Source organism: Poecilia reticulata, linkage group LG7 (assembly GCF_000633615.1).
Source record: "Poecilia reticulata strain Guanapo linkage group LG7, Guppy_female_1.0+MT, whole genome shotgun sequence".
In the NCBI taxonomy this organism is placed as follows: Eukaryota; Metazoa; Chordata; class Actinopteri; order Cyprinodontiformes; family Poeciliidae; genus Poecilia; species Poecilia reticulata.
Window position 1 is genome coordinate 18,476,618 of NC_024337.1, and position 25,039 is coordinate 18,501,656.

At 42.4% G+C, this 25,039-nt stretch overlaps 1 protein-coding gene across 5 annotated transcripts in view; it reads right to left on the reverse strand.

The window, feature by feature from the left end:
* The window catches only part of camta1a (calmodulin binding transcription activator 1a), a 393,081-nt gene that overhangs the window by 215,350 nt on the left and 152,692 nt on the right, over nucleotides 1-25,039 (reverse strand). For all 5 annotated transcript variants that reach the window (XM_008414292.2, XM_008414290.2, XM_008414285.2 and 2 more), the window contains one exon: nucleotides 8,521-8,588. In XM_008414292.2, coding sequence (XP_008412514.1) covers nucleotides 8,521-8,588 — 68 coding nt within the window. The remainder of the gene's footprint in view (nucleotides 1-8,520; nucleotides 8,589-25,039) is intronic.

Here is a 25,039-nt window from a genome sequence, read left to right on the forward strand (position 1 = left end):
GTGAGCGTCGCTCCTTCACCCTGACGTTCCTTCCCTCGGTCGGGGGGAGGGGGGGCGCCGATCTATGTTTTCGCATCCACCTGAATAATGTGTAGTTGCGCCACTGTAGAAATACAAAAAAAGGTTGTAGTACTCCATAAACCATTCTAGAGGGAGCAAGAGATATTGAATAAAAACATATCGAGAAATGAGCCTTGGGGAACCCCACATGTAATCCTCAGATTTATTACCAAGTAAAAACTAAGTAGTCCTAGTTTTCTAAATAAGAGCTCAACCAATGAATAGACAATTTGCTCCATTTCCAGTGCATCAATAAATAAAGGCCAGGCTTAGCGTTGAAATGACAACAAATGATAAAAGTGAGCTAGATTGATGAACAGTAAAGTGTAGCTGCAGAAAAGGTCTGTGAACCGTAACGCTTCTCACTACATGAGGCCTTGATGAAGAAGATGAACCCGAGCCAGATTTCAGCACTTGCCTCCGCTGCCGCTTACTGATGATGAGTGCAAAGGTTCTTTCCTGCCATTTCACATTTTTGCACTATTAATGGGATGCCACATGGCAACTTATCATCCAATGTACTTCCTGTTCTGAGAAGCTCAGTTAGGGCGAAGAAATGGGACAGAATGTGTGCCAGTGCGTGCATGCGCTTTGTGTTTGTACACTCATGTCGTGCCTGTTCTTCACTGGTGATTCACCCAGCTCTCTGGCAGGAAGCCAGGACCTATTTTCTCGTCTTTACATAACAGCAAACAATATCATTGAAACTGTGTGTCCTTTCCTTTCTCTCCCTTCTCCACCTCCTCCTTCTGTTTTTGTTCCCCTGATGCTTCCCGATCTTCCTTACCCCACCTTGCTGTCTGTGTGGGACCTTATGAGACCTCACTATATGTTTGCTCTCTGCAGCAGCACCACAGTAACACCTATGGGATCGTGATGTGACGGGTGAGGAACAGGTGCTATCTGACCACACCCAAAGAGACTGGTACGGTACAGCAGACTCGATAGAATGGCACAGAAAAGTGCGTAGGATGCGAACCTGTTTGTTTAACCGAAATGCCCCCTGGGGACTTCCTAAAGGCCTAGAACGCACTATCCGTTACACCATATGCCTACAGGACAGTAACCAGCTGGGCACCAGGGCATGATGGGCTGAAAATAGGGATTCAAAGGCAAAATCCTTACTGAGCTGGCCAACATACTGCCATTCAGCCCCAAGAGAGCACCGTGATGACGTGGCAAAGAACGGTACATAACAGGGTGGAGAACAGAGGGTGGTGGAAATAGAAAATCAAGGGGAAAAGAAAGAGGGACAGCAGAAAACTTTAGTGAAACATATCAACTTGATGAAGAAGAATCCGGGAAAGGCATCGGTGTGTTGTGTCAGGGTGTGTGTAGGAGAGGTGTAGGCAGAGTTTAAAGTCTGGACAGCTCAGTGACTCAGGTGTGAATAATACGCTGGGTCTACCTTGTATGAGTAAAAGGGAGCCAGGAGAAGACACTTTGGACGGTATATAGAGCACGGGTGGTTGGTATGTATGTCTCTAGGAGGCAGATCAGCTGTGCCTATGGCCGGCTCCGCGACAGCCAGCCTGCACGCTGCTCACCGGTGCAGAAGCGCTAATTGAATTAAGTCTTTATTATCAAGCTGCAGAGGCAGCACTTCTCCCCATCTCTGCCCGCTTGGCTGACACTTTCTCCTTGAACACCTGCTTGACATCAACTTCCTCTTCTATTTATTTATCCCCTCTCTCCTGTGGCCAGTTACTGGCTACATTCCTCACTCCCATCCACGCCTTTCTCCGAGTTGGCATGCTAAACAAAAACAGGGCTATCGTAATTTTTTATGTTACATTTGTTATCTGTACTTTGCAAGGCTTCTCAACTTAGAGGACCTGCCTTAGATAACTTTGTCTCAGCTCCACAGTTCTGTATTAGTTCCTACCCAAAAACGGCCCACACTTTAAAGCAGTAATTCCTGATCCTGGGATTTATTGGAAGCCGTTTTGAGCACGAAGGGAACAAAAGCAATAAAACTGGATGATTTTCTTTGTTCTGTTCAATGGCCACCAGTCGGCAAGCTAGCCAGTGTCGAAAACAGCAGCTGGGAAGTGAACTAACATATATCTAGTCCCCTGTCCATTTCCACTAGCCTCAGGCTTAGGCTGCTTCCCAGGGCTCAGATTGGGCATTACTTTAGAGGACAGACAAACATGAGGCTCTATCACGTTGGCTAGCAGTCTGAGGCTCACGAACTTGGCACAACACTAGCTGTAATCTATTGACCGCTTGCATTCTCTTCTCCAGTGCCCCCAAACCACAGGGCTTTTCTCTATCTGTCACCTAAATCCATTGCTCACCTCCAACCACCTCTATCTGCTGTTTACTCACTCTGGTTTGCTCTTTTTTCTCCCCCCCCCCCTATATGTCACCTCAATCCTTCTCCATTCCATCTCTTCCCTGTTCTTTCGCCTATTTGCGTAAAAAGCGTTGTTCCCTCACTCCTTTACCCCTCCGCCCCATCCATCACCATCCCTCCCATCTTCATCTCGCCTGTTCGCTTCTCTTATCGACATGTTTCCATTTTCTAAACTGCTCTCGCTCAATCAAATTCACTCTTCCTCCGTAGACCATTTTTCATTTTCTCTTTCATTCATTCTTAGCTTCACGCTGCCCGGGTTTGCCTCACTCCTGTCCACTCCGCTCTCCCCGGTGGGCTTTATTCCACACAGCCCGCAAAGACACCAGGTGGGCTTTGCTGTCCTTGTCACGGCTGTTGACTGGACGGAAGCAGCGGGGTACAGCGTCCTTCAGGGCTCGGCACGTTGGAGCAGCAAAGTGTCAGCACTCCGCTAGCTAAAGTTTTGCTGAAAGAGTTTAGAGTGGAAACAAGAGAACATGTGAAGGACAAGCAGAGGGGAGAGATGAAGGCATTGACACCAGGTCACGTTACCGAACTGTCTCTTCACGTTAACTTGACATGATGGATTTATTTCATAACTGCGGCTTGGGTCAGTGCCACTAGCCCTCCTGTCCTGAATCCACTGTAATTTTATGAAATACCTCTTCATCTATCGTGCCTTTGTTCCTCTTTGCATTGCTCCTCCTTTGTGCCATTCCATCACTGCTGCTCCTGTCCTTTCTCCCCTCTCCTCTGAAACTCTGCCAGTGAGCCAGCCAGTGCCACAATGCATTAGGACCAAACACTATCCGACGTGCTTCTCAGGCACATCTTACACATCAGTCTCTCCACCCTTCTATGCATACACTTACATACACCATCAGAAAGTCCAGCACTTCTTCACACCATCTGCCAGGCTGGGTGACAGAGATGCAGTTTACACATAAGGCTTGAGGGGAGGTCTCATTCACAGTGGCAGACTCACCCCAGCACTACCTCTCTAATCAAAACAAAATTACATGACTTCAAACAAAGAACTTTTTTTTTTGTCAGGATGCACAAATCTTCACTTCTCGTGAAATTAATGTTTTCCCCAAAGATGTGACAATAAAAAAGGGACATACAAAAGTGGTCATACCACCGAAACTTTTCATATTATACCACCTAAACTTTTCATATTTTGCCACAAGATGTCGATGTAATTTTAGGGATTTTATGTTATAGATCAACACAAAGCAGTGCATGAAAGCAGAAGAGTCAAAGTTGTATTTTTTTTTGTATTCAGCCCCCATTTATTCCGATACACCTAATTAAATCTAGTGCAACCGAGTGCCTCGAGAAGATCCCTACTTTATCAGTGTGCACTTTGATCTCATCATAAATCCATATGTTTAGTAAAGGCCTCACAGAAAACATCAGTGAACAAACATTATAATTATCAGTAAACATACCAGACAGGTCAGGTATAAAGATGGTGAGATGTTTTATGTATCAAAAATGTAAAGAACTATTCATCATTCAAACACTTATGTATGACTTTGTGTTGGTTTCTCACATAAAATCCCACTGATTGAGGTTTTTCGTAGTAACTTAACAAAATGTGAAAACATTTAAGGGACATAAATACTTCTGCAAGGCTTTGTATACGTACGCAAGAAAAAAATACAATCCCCTTTCTTCTCTTACACACACATCAGATTCTGAATAAAGTCATAGCCTCTAYACACAGTAGCAAACAAAACAGTCATTAGTAGATTTCAGGCTCCCTTTTAGGTCTGCTTCTCGCCGCTGTTGGTGTACCCGCGCCTCCGGGGTGGCGCCGCAGCTGTAGGTTTTAATAAAAGCATTGTCTTTGGAAGTTGTCTGAAGGGACTTGGTTTCATTTTGGAGGGCTGCTGCTGCTGCTGCACTTGCTGTAGATGCAAGAGGAGAGAGGGCTATTGCGCTGGGACGCGGGGGCTATGAGGTTCAGTGTCATTGTGGGACCCTCGAAGGACCGAATCTTATTGTTTGATAGTTTCAATATACAATCTGTTGGTGTGTGTGCAAGAGAGAGAGAGCGAAAGAGAGAGAAAGTGTGCATACTTCCTGCATTCATACAGTGTATACATTTGGCCAATCCAAACTTGTGTAAAACTCAAAACACACAGCTGACATAAACCACTGCATCAGCTTTCTAATAGATTCACAGCATTTGTTATGTCGCAACAAGTCATATCGATAAAACACACACTGTGCTTTGTGTATGTGCATCCACACACACACACACACACACACACACACACCCACGCGCACACCCCCCCCACACACACGCACAAAGAAGTGATACAAAGCAAACTCCTTTGGTTTGAAGAGAGTAGCATTTAACCATACCCATAAAACCAACAAGAACTATTAATGCTCCACTGTTCTACCATGAAACTGCGCAGTGGTAACAGGACGCTCAGTATAATGAGTTATCTCTCTACGACACACAGGTGTCCATTAGGTCTTTGGGCTGACCAGTCTGTGACACCATTCAGTCAACAGTTACTCCATCTGTCAGCATTCAAACACCTTGGAACAAGACCCTCAAGGGGACATTTGTGTCATCCATGATGGACAATAACAGCCTGCTCTCAACAGGAGCGCAATGTTTCGCCCATGATGAGGTCAAATCAAATGTTAATGTCTGGATTTGGAACCACAATTCTTTGCAATCCTACCGTTTTGCCTCTGCTCCCACAGGCACCTTCAGATGCCATCAGCAGAAGCAACATGGTCACATCTTTAAAGAGGCAAGAGGAAAGAATGAGTAAGGCTATCCAGAAACCAGCAGTAGAGGAAAATCCTAATTGCGCCTATAAGTGTGTTCCCTCCTGTGGAGCGAAGGTGCAAGGTAACGGCCATCTTAAATCACAGCCTGGCTGTGGCCTTCATTAAAGCCATAATGCCAGGCTCTCCCTTTAATGGAAATGGAAGGCAGAGAGGCTGTTGGTGTAAATTAAAGTGTAAGGCCCGAGTAGGGAAAGATTTCCCCGGCTCTGACAGGTGCAGCCTGAATTAGCTGTAGTGCTGTTCGAGCAGTCAGTGGGAGAACACTGGTATTGATTTTAAGCACTGTTGCACTTCCTATCTAAAAGGGAATGTGTATTACTAGAGCTAAGGACATCAATCACTCAGCATTCGACCACTGTCCCCTGGCATGCTTCGGATTTGAAATGATAAACAAACAGAAACGGACCAAAACAAAAGAGTGGAGCTGGCCGCATCGGTCCTGTATGGATGATGCTCGTTCGCATCAGAATAAATCTCACAACAGACATCTGTGCGTGCATGCCGCCGGTCCACTTCATTTAATCTTCCTCGTGTTGACAGGATGCCATCTCTATTCAGGGCATGTCCTGCATTGTGTGTCACCTTGGTCAAACAGCTGGCGTCAGCTCCTTGAGCTCAGGCTGCGGCTCACTCCTCTGTTTATGACCTGCATGTGTCAGAGCAGTAGCATGCGTGCAGCGCAAGCGGTGCAGCGCTCTGCCGCTCTGTGTATGACCCCGCTGCTTATCTCTGCTTTCCATCATACCCCGCTGACCCAGTCTAGAGATGCAAGCTGGGGAAGAATTAGCCTTCTTAGCCTATTCCCCACAGGGGTCAACCCACAAACAGACAYGCAGACTTCACAGCCGCAGCGAGACGCTTGCATGCGCCGCACAATTTGCAATGACAAATAATGCAGGCGAGCCTAACCGCGGGGTGTCCTGGGTGTGACCTCTCCCACGCGACCTTGAACATAAAGCTTTTCATGTAAAAGTCTGGCAATCAATCAGATCCAATCAATCACACGCAAGATAACGTTCTGTCACGCTCTACCATCCGTCACTACAGCAACAAAAATAAAAACATCCGAAAACATTTGCTCCCGTCTCTCACACTCGGAAACGCACACACACATAAACGTACACTCCACATCATGGATTGATGGCTGTGATAAGGCATGGGATGTGTTGTCAGGTGTTTTGTTATCTCTGTAAGTGCACTCTTGGACATACTCCCTGGTGACACATCTGAGCTACCACAACACCTGGACCAAGACACGGCCAGCATGAGCCACCTGGGAATTGACCAGCATACCCTCAGTGGTGACAGACTGTAGCCAGGAGCAACTTGTGAAGAGTTTGTCTAAAAAGTCACAGCATCAAACTTCGCCCATTTTCAGCCTGTTTCGTCCCGAGATTCCAAGTGCCAGGATCTCTGACGTTTTCAATGCTCTGACAATATGAGCTGCTTTTCAGCTTTTTGCAATGCAAAGACAGAACCAAAGATGAAATGTTACCCACTGTGAAGCCTTTCAATATCCACGCCCATGGAACGTTTTTCAACATTTTGGCATGTCACAACCACAAACTGCATCCTATTTTAATAAGAATTAAATTGATAGATAAAAAAAAGAATTACAAATAAAACCATCTAGGCAATTTTACTACACAAAGATAATTTGATCTGAAAAATGTTATTGTAGCTCAGATTATATGTAGCTATTGGCCAGTGAAGCGTGAATAATTTTCTATAAGATGCTTAAAGTTTGAGATGTAGTTTTATGGCCTAACCCTCCTTTAAAATGTTGCATTTATAATTGTTTTTTTTTTTTTTTTATGACTATTTGGTGTTCATAATGACCACCACCAGAGGCTGGTTGTGGTCTGGTGCACTTGGTGTGAATGTGTGTGTGAATGGCTGAATGGCTGAATGTAGTGTAAAGCGTTTCGGGTTCCTCGAAACTTGATAAAGTGCTATACAAGTACAAGCCATTTACCAATTATTGAATGCCAAAAACCATAATATCCTTTTCCTTCCTCCTCACAATTATGGCTGACTTTGTTTTGGTCTATCACATCAAATCCAATAAAATACACTGTGGTTTGTGGTTGTAATGCCACACAATGTAAAAAAAAAAAGCTCAAGAAATATGATTACTTTTGCAAAGCACTGTATGCAGGCCCACATCTGAAGATTTACACTGAACTCCAATTAATTGATTCAGAAAGCAGGCAGTTCTCCTTGATTAGAAAAAAAACAAAACAAAGACGGTACACAGCTCTTTCAGTGGGTAATTACACAAGCGAACATTTTCTAATTGCCGGTGTCTTTATGCAGAACTCTTATCAATGGCTCTCAAACGCAGAAGGAGGAAGGACAGGGTGAGCAATGGGTCTTATGCCATTGGGCACATGAACATTTACACGTTGGTGAGAATTGTCTGAAATGCCAAAATAGCAATCCAGGCTCTCTAAGTAAATGCAAGCAAAGATTCTTATTCCAAATGCATGAAGGTGTAAGTTTTCAGAGAACTGTGTGAAACAGGGCGCGTTGGCTATGGCAATGAAATGATTGGTTTGTCTGACAGCTTGACAGCAGTCATGACAGTCCACAACAAGCCAAGGATGTGAACCCTCCCGCCGTCTGATCTTAGTAGATTAGTCAAAGCAACTCAAACAAAGAGCAATCTAGTGCTGTCAAGTGTCAAAGTCATATGCATTATTAATATTCATCCTGAATATGATAAATAAATACATTACACGCTTTCCTGCCACAAACACACTGCCTAACATTAAGTTTTATGGGTTGAAGTTAACTGAAAAGCCAAGGGGGTTATTTTTTTTTCCATCTATGTGAATACATTAACGAGCCGCGTGAAGTGCAATTTCAGAAACCCCTACACATTTCCAAATATCATAGTTACTCTTGGCATTTTATTCCACATGTGGGTGTAACTTGTGACCTCGACTGCTGAGTGCTGAACGTGCCGACAGATCGAAATGTATTAACATACCACTCAAAAGCAGATGTTGTGCTAATGCCTGTTATGTTAATTGGCATGCAAAAAGGCAGTTATTAGTCAGTATTAATATTCTATGATGTATTTGGAAACTGTGAACTTTTCAAAACAGCAATCAGCAGCATGTAAAATTAAACATCCCCACCCTGAACTTGAGGGCTCGTGCAACTGTCTTAAAAAGATATGTAAAATGAATTATGGTAATTTTTGTTCCTTGAATGTAATAGTTTTGAGGCTGTGAATTTAAAAAAAAAGAAAAAAAGAAATGTATGTTTAAAAGAGGGCAGCAGTGTGATTGTCTTACCTTGTTTTAGGGGATGTCGTTAGCCACTCTTCATGCTTTTCAAATGTTATCAAGTAAGCTGCAATCTCCTGTGAAACAGAGAGGAGAGAAAAGGAGTGAGGCTTGAATATGTCATCTTTAATCACTGTTCTCTTGTGTTTGTAATACATTTGTGAGACTGCTTCATTGATATTCAGACAGACTAACCAGCAGAACAAACACGGGAAAAGATGGAAACAGGGGCAGCGTCGGGGAGTTCAGGCAGGTAAGCGCACCCGGATAGAAGTAAAATGAAAGACAGAAGTGGGATGCAGCTGAGGTCAGATCATCTTTTGAGACCATCTTTGTTATGAAAGCTTTGATCAAGTTCTCCTCCGAGGACATCAAGGTGCTCTCAGAGAGATTGACATCTCTGTGTTTAAGAGCGAAGAGCTTTTAACATTTTAGGTCCGATCCTCCCCCAAATCCCTTTGATCTGCCCTTGACACTCCTCTATGGATCAATCCACTCTTTAACCTTTGAATAATAATTACATGCAAGTCTCACAATATTGACATGCGTGCGTACTGCTACTTCAGAAAAGGCTGTAGATCCTTTGGAGTTTTTTGTGTACAAAGAGATGCTATAGACACTGAAATAGTTATATATATATATATATATATATATATATATATATATATATATATAAAGCCTTAACTGCCACTGGCATAAATAGAGATACTTCAAACACTTTCATGTTTCCCAACCTCATCCTGCCCACTGCATCCGTCTGAGTGCAAGGAGAGAACACGCAAGGCCATACCCAGCTATTTTCCCACCTAAACTAATAGGCAGAAATAAGGGAACTTTAAATAATGGTTGACAACCTAATGGTTACTAGTGACAGCCAGCAATTCAATCTGCACTGGAACGTTTGACTGACTCTTACAGAAAGTAAGATACAACAGCAGACTTGATGCCCTCTTGCACAAAAACATTGTTTTCTAATTTATTAAGAATGTATCTTTTTGCTTGAATGAGCTCCACATCTGAGGCAAAGTTGTCCACACAAACAATAAAGAACATTTACACTTCACTGAGTAATAGGATCCTAAGTGTTTACTAATGAGGCTGCCTGTTGGATTAGTCAAACCTCACAACTAGACGGTAACTCTTTCAAATTCAAGTTAGGGCCTTAATGTGTCAACTTTGCATCTAACCCTATTCTCTGAATACACCAGTGATTGGAATGTGAATTTATGAATGCATGATTGAAAGATTTTTTTTTTTAAATTGATGTATCAGAAATTGCTGGTTTAAGGCCCAAGCAGAACTAAGAAGGTTCAGAAATGCATGAATTTATGGTTGACTGAACCAAAACTCTATTTCCTTTATTGACCATATTAGGCTTTAAATTGTTTGCCATGTCATCACGTTTTCTCCAACTTCAAAACAGAAAAACGCTTCGTTATGCAACCTATGATGAAAAGGACATCATATTTAGAACTGAGTGATAGATAAGTGCTGTGATGATTATATGATTTTTTTACTTTCAAAAACTCAAAAATGAAAATAATTTAGAGCAGAACTGGCCGACAATTTTATGCTTGTCTCAATCTAAGCTGATCCTCATATAAAAAAATATATATTATTGTAAATAAATATTTTTGTGCTTTGATGAACAGAAAAAGTGCTTCATAAATGTTGAACTGTGTTTTGCAGTGTAGAAAATCCAGTTGGTTAAATATTCTAGATTTTGACAAAAGATGATTAAATGAAATCCATATCCCATCAAAAAATCCTTTTTTGGACCAAATAATATTCACCAACTTCAGCGTCATAAGTCACTTTCAGTGTAAGGGAATATTTTCTTACAGGGAGTGTAAGAAAATATTCTTTGTAAGGAGTGTGCCACAAAATTAAATTAATTGTATTTATCTACTGTATATGTATAATGAAGGCAAATGATGAACCTAAATCTTCAAGATACGATAATTGACGTATGTCATAAAACATATGTCCATATTTATTAGCAAATTATTTAAAACAAAATTAAGTATTATTTGGAAAAAAATCAACTTCAGAGAAACACACAAAATCCAAATTGCTTTATGGAATCCCTGAGACTCTCTAAGACCTCCATTTTCCAAAATACTTAGGTATGCACCACTGCAAAAGGTTCTCATTGGCTCATCGATGGTGTGCCACAAGTGTGACCTGGCACAGACTCAGCCGGCTTGCGATAGCCCGTGGGGATGCTGCAGGGTGTTGCGGTGTGAGGGGTTCCCAGGCTGGCAGACGTCCCAGATGAAGAGGGGGTGGTAGCATGACTGGTACTGTTGCCTCCAGGAGCAGGCTGTGAGATAATGCAGCACTGATTAACTTCCTGTTCTCCTGGCCTAACGACCAGAGGCACCCAGGCCATGACAAGAATAAAGAGACTTAAGAGAAAACATAGGAAGGGGATGGGGCTGCCCCTCCGCTTTGCAATTTCTGTAATTTAACAGCAAAAAAAAGCAATAAGACACTGGAAATAAAAAAATTTTAAAAAAGCACGACTACTTTATTGACAGAGAAAGTACAAAAATGCGTGGGGAATGTGAGAATTTGGTAAGGATAAGCGGGTACTGCTAATTAACTAATAGTAACACCACTTTCCTCCTTGTGTTTTTAGCTAAATTACATCGGCGATCAAATTAATTCCTTTTCTTCCCCTGCGCTCATTTTGGGAGGGATAAATGGCAACAAGAAACTCGTTCAGTGACCTCTGTGCCTCTGAGCACCCAGCCTTTTCATCACTCTCGTCTTTAAAATTGAGCCAGAGCTTCTGTCTCAGTGGACGACGATAATATACAGGGCCACATGGCCTCGTATTAAGAAGAATCCAAACAAAACAACTACAAACTACAAAAAAGTACACCTCTACCTCCGGCTTTTTGCTCCCCCTCCTCCCTATCTGAACAGATGCCAGGGATTATTCCAAGCCCCCGACCAGCCATAAAGGTGCAATAATCTTATGGCGAGGAAACAAACAAAAACAGACGTGCAGCCATTAAACAGCTGCAAGGAGACAAAGTTTGCATGGGGCTGCGTTATGAGAGGCTAGCGCGCGTTCAGGTTGAGCAAACACGCTTGAGGGTTAGCGCAGAAGGTGGGGAGGCGTGGGGAAATGCGTAAGCAGCACGCCGAACACTGATGGTGCATCAAAGTCAAAGCAGCTGCCGTCAGTGGGCTCTGAACTCTATCTGCTGACCTCGCTGCCTCTAGTCTGCTCTCCGTCGCTGGGGAAATATTCAGCGAAGGCTCTCTGAGCACACACCTCCTACCTCACTTGGCCCTTAAAGTTAGAATCCACCTCATGTAAGATTGTTTGAACTTCCGTCTCGTTACGCCTCAGTCCTCCCCTCTGACATGATCCTAACTAAAGCTTTATCTCCAGGTGGTGTTCTCCACAACGCAAATTAAGCCAAACTCCCATGCAAAGCAGATCTACATAAAGACGAAATCAACATAAGCTTGCGGCAAAACAGAAGCAGAGACACTAGCTGGTCCAATTGACAAGGTGGTTTGCAAGAAACGGGGGCCTTTCATTTTCCCGGGGAGACGACAACCCGAAACTGTTTGTTGTAAGTGAGCCGTCTCATTTGTTTCTTTTGTCTCGGCAAAAGCTGCGACACTCTGTTAGCAGCGGCGGCCGCATCTGAACATGACGGAGCAGTTTCAGAGCTGATGGAGACAGGGAGGCGCGAGTGTTTGTTCTTCTGTCTGCCATGCCAGAACCACAGGGTCTGATTACTGGTTACCTGTCTGTGCATGACACTTCATTAACATGCTTTCAGGAGCTGTCACTCCTGCGCTCATCAACATGTTCTCTGTTCTCATATGCTACACGCACGCACACACACGACAACTCCACTCGAGGAAGTGTCTCTTTCCCATAAACGCAGAGGTGAAAAGGAAAGCCACCATGAGAAAATTTCCGTTCTGAGATGACTGGCTTTTACTGTCTCGCTTTTCAAATGATATTTTCACTCTGAAGGTACAACATTTCCTCCAGAGAAAATCATCTTTGAAGCGTCTACCTATTTGAAATCAGAAATGACACTGAAATATTCATCCCCATTTTATGTCTCTGCATCAAGTCAGGATGCTAGGAGCGGAGGGCAATAAACTTCCAGGAAAACATGCATGTTTGGGTTCATCCCATATCCTAATATTATTAGGTTTCACGATGACGTCAGCAGAAACTGCTGCTGAGTCTGATCCGATGAATTTTCCAAAGTCTGTGCACTACAGACCTCAAAAAACATCAGTGAGAAAAAATGCGGTTCTGGTTTGATGGATACATTCCGATGTAGATTTACAGTCCCTGGATGACCAGAGTGTTCTCTAGTTCTACCAACTTTGATTTATGTAACAACAAAGAGAGGTGCTGAGAGGAGCAACGCCTCAGCATTTGGATGACAAGCCTGATCCCTAGAAACAACTGTCACTGTGCCATTAGACGGCGAGAGATGAGTCTTTTGGCATTATCTGAGGACAGATCAGACACCTGTCTCTAAACACCATCCATAATGTTTCTGCTTTCCTTCTGCAATTTGGGTCTTTGAGTCGAGCAAAACAACAAAGTGAAAGCAACTCGGAATTTGAAAGAAAGACATTTTCAACCTTGTTTTAAAGGTCACGCACTTACAGCTGTCTGTCAGTAATTTAGAATATCACCAAATAGTAATTCCATTTAAAAACGTAATGATATATATTTCAAGTTTTCTTCTGTTAATTTTGATTATTTGATCTTAAAGGTAATAATAATAATTTGAATATAAATAAAACCCAGCATAATTAACCAAAAACTACTATGACTTGGCCATTGTCCAGCAGGAAGTCGCTGACATCATCCATCTAAGGAGGGTACGTCACAAAAGGTCGTTGCTAAAGAAGCTGGCTGTTCATAAAGTCCTCTAATGGAAAACTAACTGAGAGGAAAACATGGGAGAAGGTAGTGAGGCAAAATCCATTCAAGATTTTGGCAAAGACATCAGAAGGGTCTCACCTGGACTAAGAAGAAAAAGCGATGGGTTTTCCTCAGTGCTTCAAAGCCCTCTTTTAAGTTTTGCATTTGCAAACCGAGGTCCCAGAGTTTGGTTGAAGTACAGTCTGAAGTTTCCAGTCACTGACGACTTGGGGAGTCAAGTCATCTATTCAGTGGCGCAAAAAGTGGGTATGCACGGTATGCAACGCATGCAACGCATAGGGGCGCAGCACCAGAGGGGGCGCCAAAACCCCGTCTGGAGGGGGCGGCGCGCCGATGACGTTTYCCCATACACTTCAGCGCACCTTACGCTCCTTCACCTCGCGCACATAACGAGGTAAATGTAGCGAGTTTTACCCTTCACGTAGCGAGTGAGCGTCGCTCCTTCATCCTGACATCCCTCCACCTGAATAATGTGTAGTTGCGCCACTGCACTGCATCTATTCCACTTTGTTTCATCAAGTCCAAAGTTGACGCAGTAGTCCATCTGGAAATTGTAGGGCACCACTTGCTTCTCTCTGCTGACAGCAGAGTTTCCAGCAGGACTCTGCCCCTGTCCACACTGGCAAAAGTACCAATGCTGGTTTCAATGACCATGGTATCATTCTGCTTGATTGGCCAGTGAACTTTCCTGACCTAAACCCCACAGAGAATCAATGCAGTATTGTCACGAGGAAGACGAGAGACACCAGAACGGACAATGGAGACGAGGTAAAAGCAGCTATTAAAGGAGCCCAGGTTACATAAGGCCTCAGCAGGCTGACCGCCTGCATGCATGCAGGACGCTGCGATTTAGGCTAAAGGAACCACAACCCTTTATTGAACACATGCTGTAAAGTACAGAACACAGTTTAAAGTAGGTTGGCATGTATTAAAAATGTATTAGTCCTTGTTATATTCTAATTTTACAAGAAGAAAAGAAGTTAGAGTATTAAAAAAAACATAATTTAAATATAATACTCTGGGTTTAAAGTATTTACACAACACTGTATGTTATTTTAACTTTTGTATTCCGATTTATTGAGATGCACCCGTTTTCTAACTTTACAATTTAAGGGAACAATTAATAAAAAAAACAAAACAAATAAAAACAAAGCACAATGAATCATTCCTTACAAAGTTGGCTGCAGTCAGTCTTCATCACTCCACCTCAAACCAGAGGAAGAAAATAATTTAACTCTAAAAACATATGTTTTCCCATTACAGTATTGTTCCAGTCATATTGGTCCTCCAGTGACACTAATGAAAACGCACTTAATAAATAGCCATATTAGAAGAACTAAGTTTAGAAACAGTATTGATTGCAGTAAAAGCTTGAGCTAATGAAATGAATATGAGGGAGCAGAGTAATGTGAAGGAATAGATGGAGGGAAAGTCTGAGCGGAGCACAGCGCCTCCAGCCTGCCTTGTGGTGAAGTCTGGGGAATGCATCCTCAAAGCTTTGACCTTGCCCTGCACTTGAAAGCAGGAAGTGGAGGAGAAAGGGAGGGCTTGTGGGAGGGGTGGGCAAAGGAGGGATACGGTGAGAGGAGCCCTCCCTTATGACCTGGGTTTTTACAGTCGAGTGCCAGGTCATCTGATATTTCCTCCAGGGCAGCCCAGGAAACCAACCTTACCAGGGCCAGGCACAAATGGACTTGTGATGTGTTTGGGGAGGGCAGAGGGGTTTGCTGAAGCACCAGGCAATCACGAGATTACAGTCCCACACACACACACGCACACACACAAAAAAACTAATGCAATTAGACACAGATGGAGATGAGCAGAGGAGAAGAGGATGAAGGAGGAGGGTTGGGGAGTTACTGAAAATGGAGAAGATAATCAAAAAGGAGAAAAGAGGAAGAAAGTTTGAAGTTTTTTTTTTCTCCCCCATGACAATAAAAATGGATTTAAAACAGTAGAAGTGTGACGGAACAGTGATTAGAGAAAGTGTGCTTTGGTTCGATTCTGCAAACAAAAGCACCTAGGTTGAATATTATCCCTCATCTTTTTTTTTTGTTTATACTTCATGAATTCTTAATGCACAAGCAATGATGTATCACACACCATATCTTCGCAATCTCATATGGTCATATTCCCCCCCTTTTTTTTTTTTTTTTACGATCGAGAAAGCATCCAGATAGACGGGGGGAAATTCCAGCCACCTGTAACCTGCAGTTCGCCTTAAAGACAGTCTGAATACGTGTTATAGGGGATGCAGAGGATTCACTATGAAGACAAATGGTCAGGGTTGGCGAAAAGAGGCAACTTAATGGAGATGAGGCAGGAGAGAGGGAGAGTCAAAGTGAGAAAGTTTGGAAAGTGAAAGTAAGCTACAATAGAGTTTCCTGTTGACAGATGCACTTGGCATCTGGTGGAGAGGAATGAGGCTATTCTACGAGTCCCTGTGCTGGGTTAAAAATATGCCCTCTACACCATGCTGCTCATAAGGATCTGCATGGGGCCTCCCTCCTGACAGGGAGGAGTGGAAGTCACACTGTGTCCACTCTGTTACTCCACTGTGAAGAGAGAGAGTTGTTGTGCACCTTCTTCCATATAACCGGTAGCCATCCTGCATTGTGACAGCTGATGAGTTGGGGGGGGGGATAATGATTGGATAAATCTATAAGAGGATTGATGTCAAGATAAAAATTATATTTAAATTCATTGGACAACACCGTTGACATTTATCTGGACCTTAAGTATGGATGTGTGAAAAGGTTTTGACATAATTTCTCAGTAAATTATGTGATAGTATAAGAACGTTTTAGTGGGGAAAAAATAGTCAAAGAATATGTATTTTTTAACAAAATCACCATTTTTACAATTATTTGTACTCGTTTCAAATAGTTTGTGCAACATAAAAAGACAGCATTTAGTTTTCTAAAATAATAACATAATATTGGAGCATTGAGACAGAAAGAGCTTTGACCTTTCTTTGCACAATTTTCCTAGACCATGGTTTAAGTTACCGTATTTGTCGCACTATAAGGAGCACCGCATAATAAAAAAACGCATAGAATAGACGCTACAGTAGAGGCTGGAGTTACGTTATGCATCCACTAGATGGAGTTGCACTAAAGTGAATGTCAACAAAACAGTCCGACTCCGGTCGGCGGGGAGACCCTTCCACGACTGGGCCGGGGCGTGGCTGGACGATGGTCACCCTTCTCCGTTCGCGCACAGCATGTTCATGGAGAACGTGGTGCTAAATGACCTGCAGACGACCTGATTATCAGGTCGGTGGGTAGATAGGTCAGTCAAACTTTATTAATAGATTACAAACCAGCGTTCTCACAACTATCCCAGCATGCACCGCAAGCTTCTTCTATAGGCGAAAATGAAGTCGGCGGCTGCTTACCGTAGTTGCTGGACCTGTTGTGGTTCAATATTGGTCCATATATAAGGCGCACTGTTGGCTTTTGAGGAAATTGAAGGTTTTTAGGTGCGCCTTATAGTGAGGAAAATACGGTGTGGTATTATTGTGATAACGATAAAAGTGACAATAAAAACTATAACTTCTCTTCACATAAAGAAACTTGATTTGTATCAATAAATTGCTCACAGAAACTGCATTTAGTCATACTTTCAAATATATTGCTATGTAATGATACTGTCATTGAACAAACAGTGGAGGCAATGGTAAAACTGACATTTCAGACAGGTTTGATATTTTTTTAAACATCACTAAATCGGAATTTATCATGACAMTTATAAATTAAAGACTTTTCATAATAATTAATAAACAATATGACAAATGCCTGCCCCTATATCATCCTAATAGGACTCAGGTTTTAGGAGTAAGGTCTCCATGGATGAAGGTTTATTTTCTGCCTGGGGAATAATCTGTGTCGACTGGCCATATGTTTTGAATTAATATCCTGCTGATACCCAGTGATGACTCTTTTTCAGTTTTCTGGCAGAGCACACCAGATTTTTTTAAACACCTCGTGGTATTTTCTAACATGCTCATAGTATGATTCATAACAGCTGACGTCCCACAGTAACACAGTTCCTTTGCTGTACTGAACAGTGGACGTGGGCTGCTCTTATTGATAAAACCTTYGATATAAGTCTGGTTAAACACTCAGAGGGTTGCGAGTTCAAACCCCTGTTCATCTCTAATGCGACATTTGTCACACCGTACATCCCTGTGGTTTTCACTTTTTTTTAAGGCAAGGTTAGAGGTCAAGATGTCTGACAATCCACAGACAGTATTAATTTATTAATTTATAACACTGAATTGGAATAAATTTATTGACTACAAAGGCTGGACTAAAAGAAAAAGAGATTTAGTGTATGATTATGCCACTGCAATAAAAKATGAATTACTTGTAAGACGTTTTACATATCTTYTAATGGTGTGCCCATAAACATGGCCAGCGCTGCAGTTCTCCAGTATACATCCACGTCTTTATCATGAAGTCTTGGCCATATGGTGGAAGCAGTCTGAAGCATCATGCCTCTGTTTATCCGACTCGCTGTGTGCCCTTTGATCTCCTGCAGTCCTGCTTTCTCTAGCATTACAAAACATGGAAGGAGCAASACAAACCATCCTCTGGCCTACATTATACATAGTTTTGGGATCAATCTGGCATCGATTCTGGATAGTGATGCCTTCCAGTAGCTGGTCAATGCTTATCTTCACCTTTCTGCTTGGCATGCTGGTCATAAGACTGGTCTGATAAAAAAAATTTTAAAAAAATACACAAAAAAACGAGGCATTCTCATGGGTGGAGGACTCATCTCACTTTTCAACACCTCCCTGCTCCCACAATCAATGTTACCTACAGCAGCTGCTCTGCCAGTGCTCTGCTGTGTTTACTGTACTGCTTCTTTATGCTATATATGCTAGAACAAGTATTTGCAGCAGTGACAACAATAGCAGGGGAGCGGTTTAATTTGGGATGGTTGTTGTTGGAAATAAATGTGTTTTGTTCGCGGGAGATAGATCAACATCAGCCTGTTATATTGACTGTAGGCATTTTCCGTCATTTGTGAGAGAAGTCAAAAAGAAAGAACATCGTTGAGAAAAATAGCAATTCATTTGAATCRCAAGACGACCCAGTCAACCGTAGCTGGAGTTCTGCATTAGGCCACAAATTTCAATCATGGTTTTATCTGACCAGAGCACTTTCTTTCACATGTTTGAGATTTATCATGGCTTTCTGTCTTCTTCTTGCTAATGTGAGGCTGCTGGGACTGAGTGGGGGGAGTCTTAAAATGGGGAAATTGTGGGTTTGATCCCAGATTTTCCTACCATCATACGGGAATGTGTTGGTCACTTAACCTAAAGTCCCAACCAATTTGTATGCTGGTGTACAAGAGCGTTGTGAGTGTGGCCGGGTGAATTAAAGTGTACAAAAATGACTAGAAGAGCTCTATATAAGTTCAGTTAATTTATAATGTATTCATTTTATAAATACTGAGAATAAATACTGAGATTCTCCCACCTGAGCTGTGGACCTCTGCAGCTCCTACAGATGCTCCTTACAGCTCCTTACTATGGACTTGTTCACTGTTTTTTTTTTTTTTTTTTTTTTGGAATAATGCTCTTAAAAAATGTTTTTTAAATATTCCCCAACCTTTTAGTTGAGGTGCAGGGACATGTACCAGAATGAGATGATTCAAGATTCACTAACTGCTTTTATACATAAAAAAATATTCTAGAGTGAGCATCAATATGATTAAGTGTCTTAGAGACGCAAACAAATAAAAAATAACGAATCAATGCATTTTAGTGCTCCTGATACTTGGATTTAATGTACGTTTCTTTTATTTCACTGAATGAGAACGTTGCCACGTCATGCTGTTGGGAAAGATTAGAGAATAAGACACAGATCAGCCAAAAGAGCCGACTTTAATGCCATGGCTTCTGTCTATGATTTTTTTTTTTTTAAACTTTGAGTACAACATAAACTTTGAAAACTCATAAGTGTGAATAAGAATAAATCAGCAGCCACGTACACTGAGTGAGGAGTCATCATAAAGTTGACTAAGATGAAATACATCCATCTTCTTGTCAGCCATGATTAAGGCGTGTTGTAACTCAGTGTTTGTTACTATGCACAGGACCCATATGGGACCAACCCATTGTATCCGAGAGCCGTATGTACAGTGATGATTGCACTATCATTTTTTTTCWCTCTTCTTTCTCTCCCTCTATTTTCGAAGGTCTCTAACCTCTAACACGTCTCTGAGACATGCTGTAGTATCGACAGGAATATAAAGTACGGCGTTCCTCAAAAAGGAGAAAAATTCCATAAAGGGCTTTACTATATTGCGTAGCACACGGTGTCCAGCCTTGCTCCTGATGGCCCAGGGCTGCCTGACCTCTTGTGCCTGCGCTGCACGTCCTTTTCATCAGCTATGCAGYTGGATGGGTGTTTCGCTCTGTTGACAGCCAAACCAAGGAGAACAGAGGGTGGCCAAGTCTGTGTGATCATGAACTCACCACAACCCCGCTACCAAGGCTCCGGGCTGTTTCGCCGCCTCCGTTTCCCAACTTTTCTTCCATCTAAACTGTTCGCCAGAGGACAGAAGCGCCGCGGGAGGAGTCAAAATTACAACATGTGTCTCCTCGATTTCCAATTCTTTCCTATATGTCTTTTTATCTGACGTGTGCTTTTATTTTGGTAGACAGCAGATATTGGAAGTGCCATGTCTGATTGAACAGCCAACAGCTAGATGGTCTGTTTGATTCCTATTACAATTTCAGTGTTTGAAGGAGCGCGGCTATAAACGGTACATTTCTGCCTTTCTTATTCTCCCTTTGAAAACAGTCTCGCAGCTAAAATCCAAAGAGAAGCATTAAATGTCACCAAAATATGATTAATGTATTATTCTTTTCAGAGAAAGAGACATTGTGGGAATCTAAACTCAAATATAGCCAAAATGTTCCCAAAAGTCATGGAGAGGCACATTTATGCATGAATCAAGTGATAGTGGGATTCAGAAGGTCAACACATCGCTTATCAATCACCTGATGTCAGCTTTCATTTTAATGCTCATTCTAGACTGATGCAAAGGAAGAAGAGTGGAGCTCAGATTTTCCYACATTCAACACACAGGATTCAGCCTTGTGTGGTTCTGAAAGCCTATTTATTTCAGGCTCTAAAATCAATTAATGCTGGCATTATCCTTTGAATTGCACTATTCACTGCAGCCAAATGAGCAGGGCACCCTTGCATGAAAGCAATTTTGACTTTTAATCCTAGAACCCTCCCCAACTGGAACTACCTACAGGTCAATCTCCAGAACCGCAGATATCTGCGGCGCTGGAGTCGTGCACATGTGCAAGCTTCTTGGCTTCTGTGACAAGAATGCGTTTATGAGTTTGAAGCGCGCCGCGTGGCGTTCGGGTGATGTGCAGACAAAAATCCTCAATTCTCACCGGTCTCTCGCTGGCATCACATAAAGAAATCACAGATAAATGCAAAAATGATGAAGTAGGTCTTGGAARAATGGAGATAGGTAGGGAGAATAGAGGGCTGGGGAAGACAAAAGAGGTAGATAAGAGAAAATCCAAGAAATAAAATCCCACTGAGGTATTTTATGCATAAAAGTGCTAAATAAGATTTGCCTAATCAGCATTAATATCTTTGCTATAGGAGACGATACACTGATTTGCAAAAGTATTCATACCTGTTGAACTGCTTGTCAATTTGTTACATTAAAACCACAAACTTCAATGTATTTTAATCAGCAGGTTATTTGAGAAAACAAGAGAAAATAATACATGTTTTGTTTKATCATTTTAGCTGAACAAATAAATATATGGAAAGTGTTGCATAATTGCTTTTTTCTGATGCATGAACCCTCCACCTCTGTCCTCAAACTTCATTCGCCTCCTTTTTCCTCTAATACCCTTAAATAAAACACAGAGTCACAAGTTACCTTTAGATGTCTCCTGCTAACACACAGGCCAAGGATAGAGTTGTGGAGCAGCTTAAAGCAAGGCAAAGCCAAAACATTCGATCCAACTTTGAGCATCTCACARAAAATCAATCAATCTATCATTCAAAAATAAAGAGAATATGATGAAACTGCTGCAAGCTTTGTAAAATCTGGACGTCTACCCRGCAGGTCAAGCAAGATAAGCAGTAGACAGAGAAACCGCTAAGAGGACTTTGGTAACTCTAAACTCTAAAGTAGATGTATTTTGACAGGACGACTATGAGTCATATGTTTGACAAATTGGGCCTTGCCGAGACTCGTTTGTCACAAGTCTTGAGGGGTAAAACAGAAAACCTGGGGAAAAAGTTACTCTGATCTTTTTTATGTAAGAACCAGAAAGTTTATCACAACATCTATAAGTAGTTATGGCAGTAATAATAAAAGTAGTAGTAAGTTATTTTCTGGCAACAGATTGTGTGGCTGTGACGGCATCCCAATGCGGYCACAGCCACACAATCAAAAATAAATTTCTTATAAACATAAACAAAAAAAAAAATACAATAAAACAAATCAACACAGAACAGCTTACTGGATAATCTACATCAGGACACCAGTAAAATTAAGTAGGTATATTTTATTGCTAAATGCCAAACAATAACTGCATTCAACCATATTTTTTTTATTTTATTGATATTTATTGCRGACTTCAGCAACAATGGAAAATATAAATATCCTTTATTGTCCCACAGTGGGGAAGTTGTGGAGTATAAATACAGTAAAAGTTACAATACTGAGAGTATTTCAAGTTTTGGAGTTTCTAAACATCATCATGTTAAATTTATCATCATCAAAATAAATCAAGGCTGTTATGACGATAAAAACATAAAAAAAACTGKTATTATAATTGCCCATGCCTACGATGCCYAGTGGAAAACCAAGGCTACATTGTACTGAGCAAACCACTCAAACCGTAAGGCGGTGGCGGAACATGCTGATGCTTCCCTTCAACAGGGACAGAGAAACTGATCAGATGTTTTAGGAAGATGAATGAAGCCAAATCCAGGGAAAAAAAAAATCAGAAACTGAGACTTTTAGCTTTTACCTGTTAGACAATTGCAGCAAAATGAGGTTCTACAAAATACTGCATCAGGAAGGTTAAATACAAGAGTGCAACACACTCTTCAAATTTGCAGGAAAAGATCAAATGAAACCTCATTTAATTTTTCTTTCACTTCCCAACAATGTACTACTTTGTGTTAATCTGTGGCACAAACACCTAAATACACATTGCCGTTTGAGCTAGTATGTTACATAAATGAACTTCCACCAGGCACAGTATAATTATAACTCTGTCCTGTCCATCCACAAAGAGTGACACGCTGAGCTCTTGCAGGAAGGGGAAAAAAGACATGAATACAGGAGAAGTMTGAATTTTTCACCAGAGAGATGACCACATCCCCGCTCAGGCCAATTAGCCAGCAGAAACTCTTTCATTTCCCGAACAACTTGTCAGCATGAAAGGATCACCCTTTGTCTGTCAGACTCGTGCTTTTATCCTCTTCTGCTATGTCCTGCACACAGTTAGTCCGGCAGGAAAACACGCGCACAGGCGTGTAACCCTTTAATTCAGCCAATGAACAACTTACATCCCTGCGGCTCCCTGCTCTGTTCCTGTCATCTCTCGGTTTGCCTGGCAGCGCACGCGCCTCAGCAGAGCAAACAATATTCACGTATGACCAGTAACCGCGAGCGCCGACGCTCATGCGATAGAATACCAGTCAAATCCTCGCATGAACAGCTTTCATTTCATCTCCCCTCAGCTGCTGCCATCGCTCCGACTTATGTGATTGTTAGTTCAGAGAGAGGACTTTNCTGCATCAGGAAGGTTAAATACAAGAGTGCAACACACTCTTCAAATTTGCAGGAAAAGATCAAATGAAACCTCATTTAATTTTTCTTTCACTTCCCAACAATGTACTACTTTGTGTTAATCTGTGGCACAAACACCTAAATACACATTGCCGTTTGAGCTAGTATGTTACATAAATGAACTTCCACCAGGCACAGTATAATTATAACTCTGTCCTGTCCATCCACAAAGAGTGACACGCTGAGCTCTTGCAGGAAGGGGAAAAAAGACATGAATACAGGAGAAGTMTGAATTTTTCACCAGAGAGATGACCACATCCCCGCTCAGGCCAATTAGCCAGCAGAAACTCTTTCATTTCCCGAACAACTTGTCAGCATGAAAGGATCACCCTTTGTCTGTCAGACTCGTGCTTTTATCCTCTTCTGCTATGTCCTGCACACAGTTAGTCCRGCAGGAAAACACGCGCACAGGCGTGTAACCCTTTAATTCAGCCAATGAACAACTTACATCCCTGCGGCTCCCTGCTCTGTTCCTGTCATCTCTCGGTTTGCCTGGCAGCGCACGCGCCTCAGCAGAGCAAACAATATTCACGTATGACCAGTAACCGCGAGCGCCGACGCTCATGCRATAGAATACMAGTCAAATCCTCGCATGAACAGCTTTCATTTCATCTCCCCTCAGCTGCTGCCATCGCTCCGACTTATGTGATTGTTAGTTCAGAGAGAGGACTTTTCTTTAATTGAAGTGAGCGTGAGCGCATGAGCGTGTTGCGTGTGTGTAGCGATCTGTCCAAAGCATCGCCTGGCCATGGCTGTATTGTTTGGCCTATCAGACAAGCTGTCAAGTACTCTTCCTCCCTCCCTCCCTCCCTCCCTCTCTCCCTCCCTCCCTCTCGACTCTCTGCCGCTTTGTGTTGACGTTACAATAACGGAAATATGGGACTGTGAAGGTCACGGATGCCTGAAGCCGAACCGATCGGCAAAAGCCAGCGTTCACATTTCCTCACGCCAGACACATACATTACGCTAACAATCCACCGAAGATGCAGTCAATGGGCACTCAACACGAGCAATAATCACATTCAATGACATTTTTACTAAACTGACATTAGAAAAAGCTGAAGTGGATCTCTAGAGCGCAGCTCCATAGATTTCTCCTTTGCTCTTCCCCCCCCCCACAAAGCAAACTTCCCCTAACTTTTCTGCTTCTATCTGCATACTGCCATCTGCCTCTTACACACTTTCAGTCTCTCTCACATCTCTCCCCTCTGAAAGTTCGGCCCGTTRAGAGGGGCTGCTCTTTGTGAAGGCTGCACTCGCAGACGGTCAGAGATCGATCAACCAGACACTCYGATGTCCTGCTCCCTTTGTGAGCCCAATCTGGCTCTCAGCACCTCTCCTCTGTTTATCTCCCACACGTCTCTCGCTGGCTGCATGCTCTTAATTAAACATGCCGCATGGCTATTAATTGTCAACCAGATTCAATTTGTTCCCCGGGCACGCCATGAATGGGCCTCTCCTCCCAGAACAAAGGTGTCCGAACAACCGTGTCAGAGTTGGACAAAAGGCCCACGGCATCACTTCTATCTCAAACAAGCGGAGCTGCTACCAAGCAGCAGGCAGCCATTGAACGAGGTGTTATCCACGCMGGTTTCCAAGAAAAGGTGCTCAGTGACATTTAGACAAAAATGGAGGAATTTTATCACAGTTTAGCTGATATACCTTTTCAAATGTGCTTAATTCTCTCTCTCTCTCTCCCTCTCTCTCTCTCTATATATATATATA